Raw genomic sequence first — 25,409 nt, forward strand, 5'->3', positions numbered from 1 at the left:
ATTGGGAACGGGTTACCCAGCCCCTTTTATATACACCTTTTGATTTTATTTCATTTTAGTAGTTTAACGTTATTTATAGAATCATACACTTGTTACAATAACATAATACAAAACTTTACAAAACACTTTATTCTGTATTATAAAATTAATAAATAAAAAGAAACAAGTAGTCATATATGTTACTTTTACTCGACTGTTGGCTTAGATGAACCATTCATTCAACCAAATATTAAAATACATGCATTGTAGCTTCATATTTATTTACGCGTTCATTATTCATATGATTTGAATCTGTTTTAGATATATCTATCTTGTAGATATCGTCTTTGTGCATGTACCCTAAAATGAATTGAACCGCTACGGTTTGAAGTTTGGTCCAAAATCGGTCCGGCTATTATCTATCGTGGCATATCGGTTACTGAATAAGTCCAAACGTTTCAGTGTATCGCGTTGATTACGATATTGGATATTTGGATGTTAGGCGGTCTGATTTGCAGTTTGCACTGCTAAATCGCAGTCAGTTGCAGGACGCTATCGAGGATTTTTTTTTTGTTTGTAACAGATAATATCTAATATATAGTATTTTGGACGAATATACATATATTGCAACTATATACACTTTATAATACTTAAGCCTAACGTAGAACTTCACTGTATTCGGGGAATTACAATGTGATATTTTCTTTCTTTAATTTTTTAAACAGATAATCTGTAACTATATAATACTAGGTGCCGTATAATAATAGGTGCAGTTTTACTTTTCTGTTCTCGTATTTAACCAAAATAAAAAAACTTCTTTGTTTCTTGTGTTTATTAGTGTTTGGAACAATATTTTTTCAGTAAGTAAACTATTTTTCAGTAATTTGTTTTTTTAACTTTTCATTTAATTACATTTATCTATATTATTAATATTTAGATATTATTTCGTCATAATTCAAGCACAGAATTACATTCTTTCATTATTTTTTGTTTACTTTGAATTATTGTTTTAGGAATTTAATATTTCTTATTTATATACTTAGTAGTGACATTGTATTAATTTTAGACTAGTGTTATTGTCTCTAACAATTTTATAACACTACATATAAAACACCATTTAGGAACTTCTTTCACCATTTGGTATTTCGTCTAATTGGCAAATACTTTAAATACTTTTTAGATATCCCTTTAAGCGCCAAGACCACCTACTTATTATTTTGTGAAGTATTCTGTTCTTGTTAAATTTAGTTTTTGCTAATTTTACTGTTTTAATTTAATTTATTATGCAAAACAGAGTATCTATTTATTTTTTATCAAAATATACGTATCGTATATAGAAAACACCCAGACAATCTAGGTTAGACCAAAGATAACAGGTACACTTATTTCTTAAAAAAATTACCTTCCTTGTGAACTTATTCTGGTTACTCTCTTTGAGTCATAGATTGCTATTAGATTTTCTATTACAGTTATTTGTTTTATACAGTAATATTCTATGCATGTATTTAGTATGTATTCTGTTTAGATATTTATTTATTTAATAAGTTATGTGTATGTATAGTTAGGTATGTGTATTATATAGTTATATCATATGAATATATCAAATATTGCTTTATTTTTTCTGTATTTAATAATGCACTGCTTACTTATTTCTCGGTTTGTCCAATGGTTGACTGGTAGAGGATACCGTCCGACGTTAAGTCCTCAAAATGAACATAGAATTTTACTGTGCTTTAAAAATAAATAAATACATTCATGAATATAATTGTTTGTATTGTGTTGTTGATGTTAAAAATTTACACTGCCACATTTGCTGAATTCCCATTCTCTATTTCTAAAAAATTCAAATTTTATTATATTTTATCTTTAATATTATAAACTAGCAATCTGACCTGGCAAATAATATATGGCTTATGTACACTATTAATGTAGTTTTCTATAGCTGAAACAACTTTTAAAATTGGTTGAGTAGTTTTTGAATTTATTCATTAAAAACAAACATTCTAAGCTTTCCTCTTTATAATATTTCATACCTCAACATGCCTTACCAGCTTATTAAATCATAGAAATTGGGTATACATATACTATATGAAATTGAAAAGCACATACACTACTGCTTTTATTGCAGTTAGAGAACATGTCCTAGTTATGTGCAAGAAAATAAAAAAAAAGTTGAATTAAGTATGTATTTATTTTTCAACAGTCTATAACATTTTATTAGTATATATATTGTATATTTCAATATTTTAATAGTTTTTTATTAACAGTTTCCTGTGCCTACACTTACGTTAATTATTATGTGAAGTATTAGCTTTTCACCTGCTACATATGGATTTTAGAAGTAGGAAATCCAATGAACGTCCACTTGAAAATGGCATATTAAGCATGGTGTATGTTTTATACATATACCATCTGAAAATGTAACTTAAAAACTGGTGTATGTTGTAATACTGTTTTGCAACTATGTAAACCATATTTAATTTTGTGATGCTAGAACAAACATACAGAAAACAAAATTTCTAAAAATTATCATTTGGGTTTCTATTGCTATTATTAAGATCTCTCCTATCACTTTTTCTTAAATATTTTCCATGTACAGACATTGTTTTTTTACAATTCTATTATAATAGTAATAAGTAAAATCAAATCATCTTTATTAAAATTAACTTGTGTAAAATTCCTATGTGTTAAGTTGGGATAGATATAACCTAACGATGTACCAATCTCCATTTAAAATAAATAATTATTACATCTACAATAAGGGTTAAATATTAAATCCATCGAATCATTCAAGTCTAGTTGAGTAACAAGTATCCGAACATCTTCAAAGTATATTATTAGCAATAAAATCAATAGATTTCTTTACTAGCCTTATTCTCATAAATATATAGATAGACTTGTTTGCCACTTAATTAATGGGGCTGTAATTAAAGAGTTACATTGTAAACCAAGAAAGGATTTGGGATCTTGTATAGTTTTCCATTATGATTTGCAAAGCTATTAATGACTAATAAGTTTATGTGTTATTAGATAAACAAATTGATAATGGTGATGAGTCATAAAATAAACATGATATATATATTATATATAATATGTATAGCATGATGATAGGAGATATGTGAAAAAAAATTGATAAGAGAGTTTCTTATAAGAACTAAAACAATAATTTTTAGAATATTTGCCAGTCTTTGTTTGTTTTTTGCATCACACTATTATAAAACTACTGTGACAATTATATGCAGTTTATACAGTTGTGGTCTAACTAGAAAATTATATGTTTTATTTACGTGTAGATATATCAATTAGAAGTGGTCTTTCATTACTTCTAAAATGCATGTGTTCGAAGTCGCAGGCGATAATTTGTTATAAATGTAATTATATAACTCAGTGAAAATACGTATTGAATTTTTAACAAGTTTCCTTTAAATTCCTCTTTTCATATGTTATCTAATTTTCGTTTTCATAATCTGGTTATGTGTACTTTTAAATATTATAAATTTAATAATTTTCACATGATATTGCAGAGAAAATGAATTGTGAAGTGTGTGGGATAGTAGATGAACATTACAATGAAAATTCTGAGTGTGCTCACGAAGTTACTCCAAAACACATTAGCAATGTAATTCTTGCTAATTACAAAAATAACAAGTAAGTAAAAATTGTTCTTAAGAATCTGCTTACTATTATACGTTGTTTACCATTTTCATTTGTTTGTTTGTACTTGTTGCCTTACTTTTTAAATAGAATTCAATTATATAAAAATAATATGAACATGCATGTATGCAATGATATACAATTAATACACAAACCTTTTTAAGTATTTGTTTATTTTATGTACTATTTAAATAGAATTAAAAAAAATATATATATGTTTTTTTCTAAATCTGTTGAATAGTTTTTGAGTTTATGATAAACAAAGAATAAAATCTTTTCATATAATAATATTAGTATAGAGTATAGATTAATTTAACAAAAACACATGCCAAGATCATTTAATAATTATGTTAATTATATATAAACGCGTCATAGAGCAGTGTTTTAATGGATGATAATGAAATGGTAACTCTCCCTGCGCTATCGGTATACGCCGGCGGGGCAGCAGTGAGAGATGATAGGCAAGAATGAAAAATGTCATGTAGCCCATCGTGATGATACTACACCTGGAATCCAGCACGATGGTTTCCATGGGGGCTACGTGGAGGTCGATCTGACAGGGTATATTGCTAACAATGGGATTGGTAGTTCACATTACTAACTATCCCTTCCCCCCATAGAGCAGTGATACTGAATAGGTATAAATGAACGTTGTCATTTCTTTTTAGTAATTAAATTTAGTACTAAGTAAGCTACGCGTGAGTTTATTAATGACCTCTGCGTTTGAATTTTCAGTCTGCACCTTGCACTGAGGAACTATTCTTTGTTAGGTATTTTTTTTTTTATTGGAACTTTGGTATCTATCCTAATAACTTATGTTTTTCGTTTTTCAGGGGATTCTATTCTGGAAACAGAGATGGAATCATAGTACTATGTGATGTTCGTAGTGAGCCACTAGACGGCGCTGAGGTCGTCACGATTGAAAATTCTAATAAAAGAAAAGTTAGGGTTAATGTAAGTATTCCTTTCCTTGTCTTTTTACACTTAATTTGACTACCTTTCACTGTGAAATGCAATATAATTTGGAATACTATATCCATAGTCATATATCCATAGGTTCGGTTGAACCGTATGTACCGCAAAGACATATTTGAGAGTACATAAACGCTTTTTTTTTTAATGAATCCGGTCTCTTCTGTATAATAATCTTAAATACCTAGTTAGTAGTGTTAGTACCTTTACATTACTGTGTTGATAATATCTTATTTTCGCATATGGGGTCAATTAAGCCATTGCACGTCGACCCATAAGAATCTTTTGTGTTTCCCCCTGCCTTATACCATCATTTCATAGTGTTGATAATAAATGCCAATGATATGGGACGAGGGCAGAAAAAATAATGGTTGAGCTTTTAAGGGACTAAGAGTTAAAAAACTTATTTTCACACAATAGTGAGGATTTTTTTTCTTTTTTTTTTATACAATTTAGAATGGCAAACAAGCTGACGGCCCACCTGATATAAAGTGGTAACCGTCGCCTATAGACATGAGCAGTACCATGGACATAACAGAGTATACTGTTTCCATACCCATGCGTTGCCATTCCCGAGGACTCAGGTGTTATTCCTCTGTACCTTGTAAATTCACTGCCATATCGCACCCTTCAAACCGAAACACAGCCATGCAAACAACTGCTTCACGGTAGAAACGCGAATGGGACAGAGGTACCCAAGCAATCGACTTTTGTACAAAGTCTCCCTCTGGTACATTTCAGAGGATTAGTCATTATTCCGCCGTGTGTGCCCCAGCATAGAATAGGCCACCTCTTCCTTTCTAGTGGGTGTCGATAGAGGCGACTATGCTATGGCGAGGGATGGGCAGCAGCTTTCTTAGAATATATTCAAAGCCTAACTGCGGTTGCCGATCCGCCTGCCAAGCATGGTAACTACTGGCAAAATCCCCCAATAGGGAGGTTTATGTTCAGCAGTGGACAGTTAAAGGTGTGTATGATCATATAATGAGTCTTTATTCACGACTTCGTATGCGTGACATGGATATATTGTTCGGACTAAAAACTTTCTTATGTCTTTCCCTATACGAAATATTATAATGGCAAATCTTGTAAGATTGGTTGAGCTGTTAAAGCGTCTCAACCAATTTATTTTATATGCAAATATTTTTTTTTAGGTAAAGCCCAGACAGCAAGTTGTATTTTCATTCAATATTTCTAATGATATGAGAAATGAAAATGTATTTTTTGTGGGGGTTTTGCTGGCTCACCCCCAACATCAGTTTCAAATGGATGATCATCCTTATGTATTTGGTCAAGATCCATATGTTTTGGAAAAGAGTGAGTATATAATATTACTGGTTATTTGATTATTAATATTTTTTTAGAGATTTTTTTTTATATATATATATATATATATATATATATATATATATATATATATATATATATATATATATATATATATATATATATATAAGTAGGTGCTGCTTTATTGATCCATATGTCAAAGCACAGCTGAAACCGCGAATGAATAATCTTGAAATTTTGTATATAGGTTCTTTATATAGCGTAGGTGAATAATAAGAAAATAATTTTGAAAATCAAACTCTAATGGTTAACCCATTAGAGTTTGATTGCAAAGACGGTTAAAAGTTAGTTGTGGAATTTCGTCAGTTCAGAAATCAGACACGTGAAATTTTATAGAACAAGAAATCGAATACCACACACAAGTGAAACCGCGGGCAAACGCTAGTGTAATATAAATATATATATTATATATATTTATATTACACTAATTTGCTAAGTCCTGTGATCGAATTTAATTTGGATAGCTATTTAGTCATTTAATATTGGACACCTTTAGAACTGTGAATCCTATTTCCATCGCATCTCACATTAATTAGAACATAAACATTGATCGAAGTATTTTGAAAAATAATAATATTTAATTAAAATTGTATTTGAAGGCCGACGTATGCGCGAGGAGAGAGAGGGAGAGTCAATGAAGTTTTTTTAATAGATGAAATTGAAATGGCGACTTCATCTACGCTATCGGTATACGCTGGCGAGGCACCAGTGAGAGATGATAGGTGAGGATGAAAGCGTATTGGTTAGCCCATCGTGACGAACACCATAAGAATTTAATTACGATGGTTTCCATGGGGAATCGCGTGAAAGTCGACCTGATAGAGTATATTGCTAGCAATAGGCCTGTTAAACCCAATTAATAACAATCCTTTTCCCCCATTGAGAATAGTATGTGACGATGAAAGCAGTTAGCACATCGTGACGAATTCACGTATTAAACCTTGTGGAGGTCGTCCTGACAGGGTAAATTACTAACAATAGACCTGTTAGATCCCATAACTAACAAGTACTTGCTCTTACGCATATGAAGTCGACGAGTTTTAGACACTTATGAGGTTGGTAATCAGATTGTTTGCATTACAGAAACATCACTTAAGGGAAAAGTGGTAGTTCGTTTTGAATCAACAGATATTGGCTATAATGAAATGCCAATAATATTTACCTTCCAAAAGGAAAATGATGAGAAGAGTTTGATTATTCTTCGAGAATTGGTAAGTTTTGTTATTACAATGTTAAGAGCGGCCATAGCTTTTGCTTACCACTTCGCTCTCAGAGCATTTATTAAATAATTCAAAATATTTAAAAATGATCATTTTCTTTTGAAAATTGACAGATAATTGCGACGTTGCTACATTTCTTTATGAATGCTCTTCATAACTTTACGAATATTATAAATGTCAAAGCGGGTTTGTTAATTCTTAGCGCTTTAACATCAACGGCAATAACATTTGATATAAACGTAGTATTAGGAATAGAGAAAGGTATGGCCATTTTTATCCCTATTCCTATTCAATTCATAAGAATAAAATTTTTGGTCTTATGAATTTCGTGTACCTTAACAATCTGTGAACGTCCCATCATGGGGCATCATCGTTAACTGGGCGATTAGTATAGGGTTTTATGTACTCCAAGTTTTCCTTTTTTGAATATTTAGAATAATATTTTTATTATTTGTAATTATTTTGTATTGTGTATTTAAATATCACTAAAATAAATGTGTAAAAATATGGTAATATTTTTTACAATATTTATTGCAGAGATTTTTTACTAAATCTATACCTATATATAAATTAAATTAAAAAAAAAAACAATCGAAAGGCCAGTCCAAATCCTTAAATTCCTAATTGCATATTTGGTACATTTATAAATACACTTTTCCGCTTCGGAGGTCACGTATAGCCGTCATGCGATAAGTCACGTTATAGGTCTTCATCTGAACACTAGAGGGCACTACCCTCGCACAGTAATAATTGTTAAAAGGTGTTCAAATATCATCTAATTTCTTCTATACACAGGTGGTCTCGGTGGAGGAAAATCCATCTAATAAAAACGAATTTAGCAAAAGTCACTACACAAGTGAGCATTGGGGCAAAGCTGATCACTACATTAAGTCACCATCACGTGTGTACGTCTATTTTTATCTTTATTAATGGTAAATCTATAACGTATAATATGTTTAAATTGAGATAGTAACTATAACATCAAATTAAATGAGGAGCAAAAATGTGTTAATTTGTTTAAGTGTAATTGAGTTAATAATTATTACAAGATAATATTATAACGCATATTATGACGTAGTGTAGGAAGATCCCCTACTAGATGGAGTAACGACCTCAAGTGCATAGCAGGGTGTCGTTGGATGCAGGTGGCCCCGGACCGTACTTTATGGCAGTCTATTCTAATAACCATTTTTTATTATTATTAACTAATATTAGTGTTATTTTAATAACTTCTCTTATTGTGGCAATTAGAATCATAAACAAATTATCGGCCCACCTGATGGAAAGTGGTAACCATTGCAAAGACATGCACAGTATTATAGATAACACAGTATGCAGTACGATGCCCACGATACTTGTTTTTTTTTTAAATGGTTTTTTTTATGGGTGAAAATGGTATGGTAACCCCGCCTGTGCTAACGGGATACGCTGGCGGGGCACCAGTGAAGGGTGATAGATGAGAATGAAAACAGACCAGTTAGCCCATCATGATGAATTCATCAGGAATTAACCATGATAGTTTCCAGGGGGAACCGCGAGGAGGTCGACCTGGTTGGGTATATTGCTAGCAATAGGATTCTCAGTCTCCATTACTAATAATCCCTTTTCCCCCTTTTTTAAATGGTTGAAAATGGAATGGTAACTCCGCCTGCACTATCGGTATACACTGTCTGTATTAATAAAACATGTGGTCATTCATATCGGAGGTTTAATTTTTCAATAACATGTTTGATTTTCTTTTTATAAATTGTGATAGTTAATATTTCAATGATTATATTTTTTATTTTTTCTTATATGTAATTTACAGGACTCTTGATGATACTTATAAAGTTCCGAAATTATTAAAAATCTTGTTGCCCCGCGGTCTCGAGGAAGACGCTTTGGATGGTTTGCAAATGCCACCAGATGAAATGGACAAATTAAAACAGGTGCTCATATATACGAGGTATGTTTTATTATGCAGTACTTTTTACTCGCGACTTGGCCCCGCGTCTGGGTTACGTTAATTAACTTGGATAAAAAGTATTCTATGTTCTTTTATCCTAAATACTAATTATATCAAATTTAATAGCGATTAGTTAAGTCGTTAAGTTACCAAGGTATAATAAAAGAACAGACAAACAAAATAACTCACTTTTACATTTATAATATCGATGAATATTGGTGATTTCTGTGGCGCGGTGTCTCTTTTTACTTTTGGGTAATCGGAATTTTTTTTTTTTAACCCTTTGAGTGCCGACGAGCGCCATCGCGCTCGTGCGCATTGCAACTGAAAGTGCCACGAGCGTCATAGCGCTCGTGAAATCAGTCGCTGTTTAGCTTGCTGTAAAAAAAATATTAAAATTGGATAATTTTTGGAGAAGATACAGTTTTTATAGAGACAAGGGTAAATGACACAACACGACAAAGATTTCTTTGGCAATTTTAAGTAGATATGAGTAAAAATCAATGGTACTAAAAGGGTTGATGATAGTAAATGCTACGAGTTATAAATGCGCTCTTTTTACTACACTTTCTTAGTCAATAAAGTTATTAAAACAATTTAATTCCCAAGTTCGATTCTTGATTAACACAGTATTGAGAACCGAATGCTTTAAACGGAGTGGATTTGGAGTTACAAATTAGATTAAGTTTATAAATAAAGGAATGAAAGTTTATAATCGATTGCTTGGGTACCTCTGTCCCATTCGTGTTTCAACTGTGAAGCAGTTGTGTTTGCATGGCTGTGTTTCGGTTTGAAGGGTGGGATATGGCGTGAATTTACTGGGTACAGAGACATAACACCTGAGTCCTCAGGAATGACAACGCATGGGGGGTATCATGGGCGAAACAGTATACTCTGTTATGTCCATGGTACTGCTCATGTCTATAGGCGACGGTTACTACTTTCCATCAGGTGGTCCGTCAGCTTGTTTGCTATTCTAAGTTGTATAAAAAAAAGACTTTGAAATATTTCACCTGCCCTCTCCTTGTTAAAGATTAATTACTAATTACGAGGTAACTCTACCTTATGATGTATTTTTTTAAACGTTGTTTCATATTCACATAAAAAAATATTTTTATTGTATAATAGTAAAAATTTTTGGACGTAACATTTTACTTTTTTTCCTAAATATTTTCAAATATTTTTTTCAGGTCAATATTCGTAGAAGGTATAACGCAAGAAAATTACATGATATATTTTCATCATTTACTGTGGTGGGAAGAGGTCATTGCCCGAATTAATCTTAAGGTGGGATTTTTTATTTGAATGTTGGCTAAATTTTAGTGTTTACTATTTGAGATGTTTTCTTTGTAAACACTAAGGAAACATCTCGAATAGTAAACGCTTTCACACAGTTCTTATTTTGTATGTTATATGTAAGTCGATTTATTTCCTTTTTACTTTTTCTAATTCATTATCTATTATTACACCTGTAAGATTTGTGTGACAGTTTATTTTCAATAATTATGAAATTAAACTTTAATATTTCCTATGGTTTTTTTTTTTTGATGAGTGAAAATGGTATGGTAACTCTGCCTGCGCTGACGGGATACGCTGGCGGAGCACCAGTGAAGGCATCGTGACGAATTCAATAAGAATTGTTCACGATGTTTCCCAGGGGGAACCACGTGGAAGTCGACCTAATAGGGCATATTGCTAACAATGGGGCTGTCAAACTCCATTGCTAACAATTCCTTTCCCCCCTATTTCCTATGGTTGTGATTATTTAGTAGTCATGTGCAAAATAAATGTAAATATTTGGATATTTTTAATGAGCTTTCAAAAATAGCGAAGTCTATTATTTTTATAACATATAATATTTTTTTAGAATTACAATATGGCTAAAGTGAAATTGCAAAAAATGCCTAACGATAATGGATACCTCCTTGAAGTTGAAGGGTTAGCTGAAAAACGTCCATCTGTGTTGCGTGGTAAGAAGCTGTTCAATACAACAATACTTTCATTGACCAATCACTTATTTTAGACCAATTTTAGATTAGTCTACAATACAGATCAGTTAACTAACTATATCAATCAATGTATATATAATAAAATTGTAGCTAGTCGCTGTCTGTACATAGAAGATATATAAGAAAATCTATTATAGGGGGGCTTTATAAACGCAATAGAACCCAAAACAATGATTTTTAGAATTTTAGACTGTTTGTCTGTAGGTTTATTCGCGCTAATCTTAGAAACGGCTTATCCGATTTGAACGCGATTTTCACTAGTGCGTTGCGGTTTACTTCACATCAATTATTTCAATCGGTTCTTAAATATAAAAGTTATATCCATCTAAAAAATTACATATATAATGCTATAAAATATTCGATCTGTTGAATTGGGTGAAACTTTATAAAAGTATTAGGTACGTATATATATATATATATATATATATAAAATGTATATATTATATATATGTAAAATGTATATGTATATATTATATAGTAAAATGAAAAATAAGATAAATTAAATTTGGTTTATATTCTGCAATTTTCATAAGAAACTCAAACTTTTTTTAAATGTATATTTTTGGCAATAAATATATGCGTCCCTTATATTACTCGTTGAGAATGTAGCTTTATATAGGTGGACGAACTTTTAAAATCAATTGAGAAGTTTTTGGGGTTATCCATTATGAACAAACATACAAATACTCAAATCTTTCCTCTACTAATACTAATATTATATATTAGTATAGATTAAATGTTGCAACGTGACCGTGTGGTGCAAATAAACGAATTACACAAAGAGAAATGCTGTCGAAAGATGGACTATTTTTTGCGCTTGTCTTAAGTTATTTGTTATTTATTATTTAAGTTGTTTTAAGAGAGAGAGAGAGACAGAATATTTTATATTAAGCTCTTACTTGACATTATAACGGATTATTAAAATATTTAGTGTGTATTCAATGATATTATCTATCTTTGGAATAGGACAGGTAATTCCACTGTTTTTTTTTATGTTGTAATACCCATTGGAATGTTAAAAAGCTAGAATTACTGTTAATATTTGACCACAAAAAAAATGCGGTAGACAGCTCAATACATGTATATACGTTTTAGGTATTGTCCTATTATAAAGGAACGACATTTGATCATCCACTATACCATCATAGCCATTGTCTATAGACATGAATCGTACATAATATTTATATATATATATATATATATTTTTTTGTATTGCAGGAGATAAAATTTTAATCCGCCCTAGTGAGGATCAGAACATTATATATGAAAGTTTTGTTAAGAATATAATGGATTGTCAGATACAATTAACAGATATTGATGAAAGGTATGGTTTAGTATTTACGTTTGATTTTAAAAATATATTTTACATATAACTTTTTTTTTGTAACACGGGTGGCAAATAAGCATACGGCCTAATTGATAGTATAAAAAAAATGAATGTAAAAGTTTATAAACATATTCGTATGTTTGTAACTCAATTATGTTTTAACGAATAAACAGATTTGAATTTTGGTACCTTCGTACCGACATTTATAAACTATATACTAGATTTACACCTAGTGGACTTTTACCATAACTACCAGGGGTAGATTTTGTACAAAAAAAGTTGTTTGCTTCGTCTGTCTCATTCGTGTTTCTACCGTGAAGCAGTTGTGTTTACATGGTTGTGTTTTGGTTTGAAGGGTGAAATATGGCAGTGAATTTACAGGATACAGAGGAATAACACCTGAGTCCTCAGGAATAGCAACGCATGGGGGGTAACAGTATACTCTGTTATGTCCATGGTACTGCTCATATCTATAGGCGAAGGTTACCACTTTCCTTCAGGTGGGCCCTCAGATTGTTTGCCATTGCATAAAATAAAATAAAGTTATTAGTAGGCCATTATTCTGATGTTGATTGGTTAACCTGCCAGTTTCAACAACCTCTACAATGAAGACAGTTTGTTCGACGTGCACTTCATTATGTCTCGTGTACCGATGGAGCGCATGCACAACGCAATCTCGAAGGTGTTTACCAGCAATCAAAACAGCCGGGTGTTCCCCGTGCCGAGCAAGAAACAAGTGGCGCTCAAGATGATCCCACAGTAAGTCTGTTTATATTAATATTGCCGGTGTACACGCTAGTAGGACACGCTGTTTCATCAATTATATATAACACATTAAACATCATTAGGAATATATGAAGCGGTATCAAGCCCTTAAGTCTATTATTGCCTTTTTATTTGTATTTTACCGCTTGTACAACCGATTGTGTTCTGAGGAATTTTTTAAAACGATGCCTACAGCTCTTTTATCATCGCACTGCTTGCTATCAACAGGGAATTCGTCCTCATACGCTTATACTTAAATGGTCATGTACAGTGCGGTTTCAAAGGAATTTTCTCATTCGAACGCTCAGGCTATGGAAGGAGTTCTCTTGAGCTTTTTCCCTAGACACTACAGTATTGATTTTTCAAAATGGTTATATTCTTTACAGTCGGCAACGCACACAGGGCACCGACAGTGCTGCAGGCGTATGTTTGCCACCTTCGTAGTATGAAAAAAAAAACCATTTTAACCAACTCAACGCAAAAATTATCTTTTTCAAAACAGATAATCTGTACTGATAGTTTGTCTCGATTGATTTCTAACGCACAGCCAAGAACTAGTTCTACTCTATTACCAGAGGGAGACTTTGTACAAAAGTCGATTGCTTGGATACCTCTGTCCCATTCGTGTTTCAACCGTGAAGCAGTTGTGTTTGCATGACTGTGTTTCGGTTTGAAGGGTGGGATATGGCGTGAATTTACTGGGTACGGAGGAATAACACCTGAGTCCTCAGGAATGGCAACGCATGGGGGTATCATGGGCGAAACAGTATACTCTGTTATGTCCATGGTACTGCTCATGACTATAGGCGACGGTGACCACTTTCCATCAGGTGGGCCGTTAGCTTGTTTGCCATTCTAAGTTGTATATAAAAAAAAAATCTCTAGAAAGCTGAAATTTTGAATATAAATATTATTTAATATTTACCTTAACATTTGCTAAAAAAGATTTTTTAAAAATTTCAACTTAATGTATAAATACTACACAACACATACAGAGACGCGGGCAAAAGCTAGTTTAAAATAATATTAATAAACAATATCCTGTGATTTAAGATATCTATAGTCTCCTGGCTCGGGATAATCCGTTTCCAGTAGACTTATATGCATACTTTTCAAGAAATCATAGTTTTATATCTGATGTTCTATGGATTCCGATTCCTCTCCCCACAATCTTCAGGGTGTCTGAAGATAGACCCATCTTGTATAATATATCCTTTACTGCCATGTCTCCAGTTAAGGTACCCATTATAAGTCTTGCTTTTTGTCTGCCTCCATTGTAGATAAGTTTATCCCATCCTTCAGGCTTGTTGTTTAAAAACTTTTACAATGCCTGCGACCCTTCATTTTTCTCCATAATTTTTTCTGTTTTTCTTCATAAGTTATTCTTGCACATTCCTCAAGGGTATAGTTAACGACACGACACTTGATGCAAGCGCGACAAATGGTTATTTATTATTATTTTTTATTCTAATTTCTTTCTCGCCAACTCATCAGCTTTAGTCTAAGTTTCATTTTTTTATAAGAGGTGCTACCTGCGATGCATATGTCCAAGCTAGTTCAGGTAAATTTACTCTTCAATAATTATTTAATAACATTTTCAGATATTATAATAAATTAATACAAAAGAACGAAGAACAGCGATCAGCGGTGCAGCACATCGTGTCCGGAACGTCGGGTCGAGCTCCTTACATGGTGTTCGGTCCGCCGGGGACGGGCAAGACGATGACCATTGTAGAAGCTATAGTGCAGGTAATACTTGATCTTTTAAAGCCGGATTTAACCGACAATTATTGTTGTGCTCGTAGTGTCCCTGTCGGTGTGTCGAAGTATGCAGCGTTATATCTAGCAAATCTATGAGATAGAAAGAGATGGCGTTGTGCGCTGTCTTTTTCTCTTATGTGCGCTAATTGAAACGTTTTTATCGATTGGCTAGTTTACAATATTTCTTCTTTGGTGGATTGGGAATATATTCAGATCGAATAGCAGAGAGATGTGGGTTCGAACTCAGTCGGATTCTGCTGTCGGAAGATAAATCTTTGTATATAAATGTAAAAAAAAAATTACAATAGTAAAGATCCGGCTCGCCTTCGCACGAGTAGATGGAATTTTCGAAAATAATCTACTCGTACAGTCTATAGGTGAAAGAATCTTTAAAACTGGTTGACTACTTTTCGGGTTTATCCCTTACATACATCATCTTCCTACCCTTATCCCAATTATTGTATGGGGTCGGCGTAATGTTTTTATCTATATTACAAAAAGATTTGGCTTATAGTTTTACGACCCGTCGCCTGCCTGACGTCAACCATCTTTGGGTTTATCCCTTACATACAAACTAATTAAATCTTTCGTTTTTATATTATTAATATAAATAGTTTATTTCAAACTAAATGATACAAATATCTTTAAACATAGGTGAAAACCTGCTCCCTAAATCCTGTACATGGATAAGCAGTGCTCTTCTCTATACGGCATAATGACACAAAATATATAAATAAATAAAAAAGAAACAGTAACACTTAAGGTACTAGCAAATAATACAATTTGTTCAAATAATATTTTGTTGGTGAATCATGACAGTCCAATTTGTGAGTGTGTGATTTGGATAAGTTATTGTAAAATGACAGTCATAACCTAAGATACTATTAATAATAGATCTTCAGTTTCATCATACATAGCACTTGTTCTTTATTGTTATAGTTAGTGGTGATGAACGCACGTCATCGTATCATGGTATGCACGGACTCGAACATGGCGGCCGATCACATCGCAGTGATGCTGTTACAATACAATAAAAAATTAAATATTGCCAACTTTATTTTCCGCGCCAACTCTCAGACCAGGGAATGGTAAGTTTGTGTTTTTTTTTTGTATGTTTTATTACAGTTGGAGTGCGACTAAGTAGGAGAAATTCGATTCTCTCTTTTGATAAGTCTCAACTCATTTATTATTGGATTGTTTGTAGCTGTCTCGTAAACCAAACAATATTTTACAGATAACGAACACAATTTTGTCCATTTATATTTTTCACGTCATTCTTTATATGCCTATTTCTGTGATTAAGATTGTTTTCATCAAACCATATTCAATCCAATATATATTTCTTATTACTTTAGGTATTTATATATATATATATATATATATATATATATATATATATATATATATATATATATATATATATATATATATATATATATATATATAATGTAGTACCAAATTATCTGCATTTTAAGGGAATATATTATACATATATAATATACGTATATATAAATAATTTCTTTTTATTATTTTTATGCTGACAAAGAAGCAGCTCGTAAAGGTAGGATTTACTGTTAACAATTATCTTGCCACACATGCTCTACCAGTATGAATAGGGTACATCGATTTTCTTAATAAGGATTGTGTGTGTGTGTGTGTTTTTTTTACATTATGTATATGATTTTCTTTAAACGGTGTATTTTCTATATATATCCACTTTTTATTTATCATATATATATATATATGTTAGGTAAAATCAAAATTGTTACGAAAATTCCAAAATTGTATTGGAGTGTTTTACTAGTGAGATTGAACCTTTTCACTAAAGAAACATGGGTCGAAAAATGATAAAGTTTTTGAAACATGAAAAAAAGAACTATCAGGGCGTGTGCAGCTGTTAACTTAGTATGGGAGATTTAAAATATTTGACGTTTTTGAAAATTTGATTTAAGATATTTCTGTTCTGATACCATCAGCAAATTTTTATTTTTACGTATTGCTATCGATTTTTTATTTCACTCTGTATATAGGATAGAATCAGAGTTTGTAGATTGTTTAAGAAACGAATGAAATCTTTATGTTTAGGACGAACTGCGATTGTGGCGTATTGGGTCCTACTACGTTAATTAACAATCGCGTTTGTAACATAGGTCGTGTAATTCAGTTGGTTTTCTAATGAATTTGTCGTGAACTTTTGTTTTTGCATTTATTTACAACAGGAACGTGATGCCGCCGGTCCTGGCGCCGATATCGAACGGCACTTCCTACGAGAACTTCTACTCATTAAGCAACGTCCAAGCGGCCAATTACAGGATATTGGTAACGACACTATCACATGCTGCTAAATATGCCTCGTGAGTTCTTTTTTTATATGGTTTATAACAGCAAATATCAGGGGGGAAAGGGATTGTTAGTTATGGAGACTGAGAATCCCATTGCTAGCAATATACCCAACTAGGTTGACCTCCTCGCGGTTCCCCCTGGAAACTATCATGGTTAATTCCTGATGAATTCATCATGATGGGGTAACTCATCTGTTTTCATTCTCATCTATCACCCTTCACTGGTGCTCCGCCAGCGTATCCCGTTAGCGCAGGCGGGGTTATCATACCAATTTCACCCATCAAAAAAAAAAAACAGCAAATATCATCATTATCATATCAGCCAGCCATTTATTGTCCACTTTTTTTTATGCAACTTAGAATGGCAAAAAGCTGATAGCCCACCTGACGGAAAATGCTAACCATCGCCTATAGACATGAACAGTACTATGGACGTAATTATCTACTGTTGAACATAATAGGCCTCTCCCAAAAATGTAGTTTTACCAATAGTTATCACACTTGGCAGGTGGATTGTCAACCGCAGTTAGTCATGGGTGATGTTTTAAGAATACGCTGCTGCTCATCCCTCGACATTAAGTTCCTTTAATCTCCTTTTACGACACACACAGGAAAGGAAGGGGCGGCCCATTCTATGCCGGGACCACACGGCGACAAAAGCAAATATACTGACGGCTAAATTAAACCAAACAAAAAAGTATACAACTTAAAACACATTGTTTATAGAGTTACTTTTCAAAATGCTACTATTTAATAGGATTCATCATCTTCCTACCCTTATCTCAATCATTTGGGGTCGGCATAATATGATTTTATCCATATTACAGAAAGATTTGGTTTTTAGTTTTACGACCGGCCACCTGCCTGACGTCAACCCTCTTTGGGATTACTATTTGATAGTATTAAATAATACAATATTTTAACTTAATATAAAAGAATACATTAAGTTGATATCAGAGAAGATCTTATAATGTAATTCTTTTCAGGCCAAGAAGTCAAGCAGGACATAAACTTCAAATGACACATTTATTTATTGATGAAGCGGCACAGGCGTCCGAGCCCGCCACGTTGATCCCGATATGTGGCCTGCTATCACCCTCGGGCCGGGTGGTACTCGCAGGGGACCCTAAGCAACTCGGACCCGTGTGCATATCACATGAAGCGAGACGGAGAGGATTAGGTGGCGTATCTTTTTACTAAAGTAAAAGCTGATGAAATTAACAAATTGCTAAAGAACAATAGGTTTTTGGAGATCAATGAGCTGGTCACATAGCTCGAAAAACTGACAACCGATGGGGAAGAAAGGTTCTTGAGTGGCGACACCGTATGGGCAAACGTAGTGTAGGACGACCTCTCCTACTAATGGAGTGACTACCTGAAATCCATTGCAGGAAATCAATGAATGCAAGTGGCTCAGGATAGTTTCTTATTGCCATAAGTCTATGGGAAAGGCTTATGTCCAGCAGTGGACGGATAATGGCTGAAATGATGATGATGATGATGATAAATAGTTATTTGGGTTAAATAAATAGTTTTTTTAAGCTACTTCGAAAACTAGGAGATTCCTAATTTGATTTTTTTTTTTGATGGATGAAAATGGTATGGTAATCCCGCCTGCGCTAACGGGATACGCTGGCGGAGCACCAGTGAAGAGTGATAGATGAGAATGAAAACAGGTCAGTTAGCCCATCATGATGAATTCATCAGGAATTAAGCATGATAGTTTCCAGGGAGAACCGCGAGGAGGTCGACCTGGTTGGGTATATTGCTAGCAATAGGATTCTCAGTCTCCATTACTAACAATCCCTTCCACCCCCCCCCCTTCCTAATTTGATTGTATTTTTTTTGTGTATCTTACGCAATCTTTATGATAATTCTGAACTGATTTTGAACAGTGATCTTTTTCACAACCTTTTTGTAATGGTTTAACTAACAATTTTATAATGGATAAACCTTATTTATTCAAAAATACTTATAAATTATATAAAGTCGGTTAAGTATTTATAATGTTAGTAGTAGTCATTTTCTTCCTCGGGGAATATTATTTTGATATGTCACCAGAGGGAGACTACAAAAATCGTTTGTTTCGGTACCTCTGTTCCATTCGTGTTTCTACCGTGAAGCAGTTGTGTTTGCATGGCTGTGTTTCGATTGGAAGGATGGGATATGGTAGTGCATTTACAGGGTACAGAGGTATAACACCTTCGTTCTCAGGAATGGCAATGCACGGGGGAATCATGGGCGAAACAGTATACTCTATGTCCATGGTACTGTCCATGTTTATAGGCGACGGTTATCACTTTCCATCAAGTGGGCCGTCAGCTTGTTTGCCATTTTAAAATTAATACTTACTGGGAGATAATGCTGAGACTATAATAAAAAAAAAAAAAATTATTTCATTATCATTAATTTTATTACTCTTTATTTCTTGTTTAAAATATTAAGGTGAATTATAATGTTTAAAAACAATAAACTATTGAAATCAATCGTTATAAAAACGTACTACTTGTTAGCTATCACAGTTGCAAATTAATATATCATAATCGAGATGTATTCCATTTAATTTTTTTTAATATATATTTTTCATATTAATAACCTATAATTCGTTTCATAAAACGATTTTCAGATTGAAATATACATAATATGCTTTCGTTTCTTGTCGTAGATTTGTATGTTTGGAAGCTTATAATTTTTTTTTATATTTCCACAGGAACATCTCTAATGGAGCGTCTAAAAGTGTCGTATGACAACATTTATAACGACAACCCGAACTTCATAACGATGCTTGTCAAGAACTTCCGTTCCGATCCGGATATACTGAAAATACCTAACTACTTATTCTACGAAGACAACTTACAGGTAAGCACATCGCAGTATGTCATATACCAAAAAAGTGACAGCAGTTATTTCTTAATTATTTTTCAGGAAACATTTTTTTTTTCTATTTGGCTTCGACTTTTTAGGTTGCCATTAACCATTTCCAAGTATAAAAACGAGGAAATCAACGTGAATCAAAATAATGATAATTTAGGAACAAGGACATGGGATCAGGAGAGTAGAAAAAGAATAGGGGAAACATATAGATACACTATAAATACAAGTAAAGAACTATTTGTCAAGTTCTTTTAAAAATTGGAGGATGTCTACTTAAAGTCTGATTTTATTGACAATTAAATAAATCTCAATACAGGCTTATAGTTTGTTAAAAAAAATTAGTAACTGTTTGTGTTTGTGATGAACTGCGATTGTGACGAAATGTGTATCATGATCAGAGGTGTTTGTAGTTAGATATATTTGCGACGTCGCACATATAATCCTCATAAGTAGTCTATAATGTTGAGGTGTATATATTTTTTTGAAGTATTTAAAAAAAAGCTATAATACAAAAGTAAAATAAAAATTAATAATATGCAATAGTATGTACGTTATAATTTTTAACACGGTTTTTATTTTCGTTATTTGTTTATTCTATGCACTATTATTGCAATAAAAAATTGTTCAATATTGCTTAATAATTTTGCCGAGTATAAACAAGTAGATTATAAGATTAAATTACAATTAATTTAATTAATCTAATTAATCTTAAAAATTATAAAATTTTTAGTACCTTGCAAATCCGGATCCCTTGAGTGAACTCAGCATATTAGGGCTTCCTGGAGGTGACAAAGCTGTCGTCTTTCACGCGATTGCATCCCAGGAGCTCAGAGTAGGGAAAGCTCCCAGGTATGCTAACGAAATTTCTATCTGTATTTTTTTATATTTTGTTTTGTCATTTTCGTGCAAGAAATCTAATGTTTAAGAAAATACTTAAATTTGAATATAAACTTATTTATCATTTGATATAAGGAACTTAAGTCAGATTTACTAACTTATATTACTGGTATATCGATTTTAAAACATAGAACATAGCTGACGGACCACCTGATGGAAAGCGGTAACCGTCGTCTATAAACATGTACATAACAGAGTATACTGTTTTGCCCGTGATACTCCCCATGCGTTGCTATTCCTGAGTATGTACAATAGTAAAATACAATAAAAAAAACTTCATATTTATTGAATGAATATTTCGATTTTTTATTCATGTGGAGAGTGTTTCTGTGATAATTTTAATAAAACTTAATCATGTTTTCATTAAGTTCTATTGAATTTCTCTTTACTTAATAAATATGTTTTACTTACAGTTACTTCAATGAAATGGAACTGAAAATGCTTCAGAGGTACATAAAAGCCCTTGTCAGTAACCACAATGTGTCGCTGAAGGACATCGGAATTATTACACCATATATAAGACAGGTTTGATATTTTTAAGGTGATTTCAAAAGGTCGTTCATTATACTTGTTTTTTGCCATAAACGCAGTTTGGCGTAAATGCAGTATGTCAGAAACGCTGTTCGTTATAAACTCAGTTCGTCACAAACAAAAGTTGTAACAAATATTTTTTTTAAAACTGCAAATGGATGTTGACTTCGAATTCATATGTGATAAACTTGTATTGTAATTTTTTGTATTTTCAACAAATGATTACCATATAAATATCAAGGGTAAACTTATAAACATCTAATTTTGGCAAGATTTAAACTTGTTTTATTAGTATTTTAAATAAAAAGAGGTGAAGTTGTCATTCAATAAGGAAATACCTAATTATCGAAAGAAAAAAAAAAAGATTCTTCAGAACAATAAAAAAATAACATATAATTTATCGTGACAATATGTGCCCATGACAAACTGCAAATAAGGGGGAAAGGGATTGTTAGTGATGGGCTTTAATAGCCCCGTTGCTAGTCCTATCTGGTTGAGCCTTACGCGGTTTCCCCTGGAAACCATCGTTGTTAATTGATACAAAATTTGTTACGATTTGAAGTGACCTGCTTTCATCCTCATGTATCATCTGTCATTGGTGTCCTACCAGCGTTGCAGCAGTGCAGGCAGGGTTGTTCCAATTACACGCATTAAAAAAAAACCTGTGAATACGTACATAAAGCTGTTTACATGATAAATTGTGGTTATGTCAGATTGAGTAAATTTTCTTGCTAGTGACATAAAGCATGTAATCCAACAGTAGTATTATAGCAGATTATTTTTTTATCTTGTATGTTTGTATCTTTCTTGATATTTGTATAAAAAACACTTTATTATTTGACAGGTGTACAAGATGAGGAGTTGGTTGGACAGCGAGAAATATGATGATATAGAAGTGGGCACAGTGGAGGCATTTCAGGGGAAGGAGAAGAGAGTAATATTGGTTTCGACCGTGAGGGCTAACTCCAAACTCTTGGATTACGATGCCAAATATAGTCTTGGATTCTTAGTGGACGACAAAGTTAGTATGAATCTTTAGCATCTTTTTCTTTTCTGCAGCGGATATTCGTATAGTTTTCTCTACAGTTTATTTTTATTGTTTGTATGTCGTAGTAATTTATCGCTGTATGTGTGTGTGTGTGTGTGTGTGAGTGTGTAGTTGGCATAACAAATAATGTACAACCATTAATATTACAGTGAAATATTAATTTGGTTTACTGATGCTAACAAAAATATGGTCATATCATATATATTTCTAACAAAAATACATAAGTATACATAGGAGACAATGTTTTAACGTCATTGGGTATATATTTATTAAAGTCATTGAGTTACCTACTCTGCAAGTAAAATGGCGTGAGGATAATTTTGATAGATACATACTTTTTTTTTTTAGAAATCTCACTTTTATATATGTATATTTTAAATTCAAATTTTTCAATATTCATTACGTTTTTCAAATATTTTCTTTTCTACAAACCTTGTTTTAACTATTACAAACTTAACGAAAATAGAATAAGTCGAATAGTTGCAGCTGTTCTGAAATGATTTGCTCACGTACATTCGCCAAATGATTTTTATTTATTTAGATGACAGATTATCTTTGTTTGTTTATGCACCTGTTTTTATTTACAGAGATTCAATGTAGCGTTGACGAGAGCGAAGGCAAAGATAATAATTATAGGCAATCCGGCTTGTTTGGAGAGGGACGTCAAGTGGCGAATGTATATGCAATTATGTGATGATTACAATTGCTACCACGGCAAGGATACGAGACAGGTGCCCAGAAATATCGCCCTTCATTTGGATGTACAAAGGCGTCTTAAATCTACTCGCATCACAGAAGATTTCCAGATTAAAGAAAAAGCAAAAACCACAAGAAAGGGACGCAAGTAACCAATTTAATACCATTCTATTTTTAACCTTTTAAAGTTCAATCTAAGAGTTCAATATTAATTACGTCTACCTTGATCGATTGTATGTAATTAAGGTAGATGTTAAGTTTACATATCTTTTATTATGGTTAGAGATTATTAAGGGTTTTATTTTTATGTTAATTGTGTCCATTCTAAGTATTATATCAATATCATATTTTAGTCTTTATAGAAGATATGCCATTTATTATTTATCCATAAAAATTAATATTTAATACAGTTTTTAGTTAGAAATACTAAATAATAAATATTGAATATAAGAAAGTGCCTTAAAAATATTGTAATATTCTTATAGCTGGTCTTTTATAAAATGTGATAATCTACAATATTTTTAAATTTGGAAATTCTAGATAAGCAATTTCGTAAAATAATTTTGTTATAATGAAAAACAATTATAGGTTTAATAACTTTTGAAAAATTTATAAAATAGGAGACGCAAAGTCTATATACTGATACAATGTGATAAGTACTTATATATATATATATATATATAAGCAGTTTAAAATTCTTTTGTAATATGGTAATTATTTTTTAAAATTACTTCAAAACTGTGATTTTATAATGCGCGGCGTGTGCGCGTGTTATACCAGTGCTGTGATCTTTTGATGTAAACTCTGTTATAGTCTTTGTGACATATTTCAAAATTTGTAAGATTATTATATTTTATCAAGAAACTCAGTAGTGGTAATTGAGTTTTTTGATAAAAAAAAATCTCAAACATGTATTTGTTCTATTGATAACTTCTTTGATGTATGTTCCTTTTTCTTGTATATGTATACTTTTATTTCTTTTCTTTTTTGCGTATGTATCTATATCTATTATATATTATCTATCTATGATAATTGATTTTGTAAATTTAAGAGTTTATAAATTGTTCAGTTTTATAGAATAAGACGAATTCTTAATTCTGTAGGTTTGAATCATTATAATACTATTACAAAATATAACAAGTACTCAGAAAAATTAATTCAACATTATTATAAAGATTTTGCATTTAAAGACGAAATTGTTGAATACACTGAACAGAATGTCTTATTTTTAAAACAACTGTATATTTTTTATTTTGAAATCTATTCTTTATCAGGATTATGCCCGAAAGAGATGCTCTCTGATTTTGATGTTACCATTTGACATGTTCATTTATTGTTATTTTTAAAATTACCATTTTCTATTTTATAATTGGCTAACGGTATTAATATGGAACTTAATATTTGTTAGTTTTATTTTAATCTAATTGATTTTGTCCCATAGCCTACTATAGCATACTATATTTTTTCTTATCCACTATCAAGTTAATAAATTAGTCTTAAAGCGTTCAAAGTTCAAAATGTTTACATTACAATTTTTTTAAAGTCTCAGATCTTAATATATAAAATTCCGTGTCACGATGTTAATTAACGCTAATCTCTAAAACAGTTCGACCGATTTTAATGTGTTTGCACCAACTTGAGATTAAATTGAAATTTGTTATTCTGATAAAAAGAAAGGACCTGGTAAATGGCAAGATAGTATTTGCAAAGTCAACTAGTATTTAATAAATAGTCTCAAAAGGTGAAAGTGTCATAATATTATTATGCTACTTATCCCCGTTACTAAACAAAAGGGATGTGTTTTTTTTTTAAATAGATATAATACTGTAATGTAATCTTCGCCTGCGGTATCTACATGCGCTGGTCCCGCCAGTAAGGGATGATAGGCGAGAATGAGATTAGTATAGTTGGCTCATCTTACAAATTCACTTAGAATTAAACATGATGGTTTCTTGGGGAAACTGTGTGAAGGTCAACATGACAGGATACACCACTTGCAATGGGGATTTACGTCCCCATTAATAACAGTCCATTAATGATAA

At 32.0% G+C, this 25,409-nt stretch overlaps 1 protein-coding gene across 2 annotated transcripts in view; it reads left to right on the plus strand.

The window, feature by feature from the left end:
- The first annotated feature begins 684 nt into the window (after nt 1-684).
- Nucleotides 685-25,409, plus strand: part of LOC113519892 (putative helicase mov-10-B.1) — a 26,226-nt gene continuing 1,501 nt past the window's right edge. Inside the window, exons 1-20 of one of the 2 annotated variants that reach the window (XM_026905106.3) lie at nt 685-839; nt 3,504-3,627; nt 4,467-4,587; nt 5,760-5,922; nt 7,036-7,163; nt 7,968-8,077; nt 8,980-9,117; nt 10,308-10,404; nt 10,985-11,087; nt 12,345-12,450; nt 13,042-13,212; nt 14,820-14,967; nt 15,919-16,067; nt 17,199-17,333; nt 18,308-18,501; nt 20,032-20,180; nt 20,926-21,044; nt 21,506-21,617; nt 22,468-22,644; nt 23,259-25,409. The exon at nt 23,259-25,409 is cut by the window's right edge and continues 1,501 nt beyond it. In XM_026905106.3, the coding sequence (XP_026760907.1) occupies nt 3,509-3,627; nt 4,467-4,587; nt 5,760-5,922; nt 7,036-7,163; nt 7,968-8,077; nt 8,980-9,117; nt 10,308-10,404; nt 10,985-11,087; nt 12,345-12,450; nt 13,042-13,212; nt 14,820-14,967; nt 15,919-16,067; nt 17,199-17,333; nt 18,308-18,501; nt 20,032-20,180; nt 20,926-21,044; nt 21,506-21,617; nt 22,468-22,644; nt 23,259-23,519 (2,700 nt within the window). In that variant the 5' untranslated portion in view covers nt 685-839; nt 3,504-3,508 and the 3' untranslated portion in view covers nt 23,520-25,409. Of the gene's footprint in view, nt 840-3,178; nt 3,351-3,503; nt 3,628-4,466; nt 4,588-5,759; nt 5,923-7,035; nt 7,164-7,967; nt 8,078-8,979; nt 9,118-10,307; nt 10,405-10,984; nt 11,088-12,344; nt 12,451-13,041; nt 13,213-14,819; nt 14,968-15,918; nt 16,068-17,198; nt 17,334-18,307; nt 18,502-20,031; nt 20,181-20,925; nt 21,045-21,505; nt 21,618-22,467; nt 22,645-23,258 lie in introns of those variants that run through there. The other variant, XM_026905107.3, reaches the window with a different exon arrangement.

This window comes from Galleria mellonella, unplaced genomic scaffold, assembly GCF_026898425.1.
Source record: "Galleria mellonella isolate WM207_F2 unplaced genomic scaffold, CSIRO_AGI_GalMel_v1 utg65, whole genome shotgun sequence".
NCBI classification, from domain to species: Eukaryota; Metazoa; Arthropoda; class Insecta; order Lepidoptera; family Pyralidae; genus Galleria; species Galleria mellonella.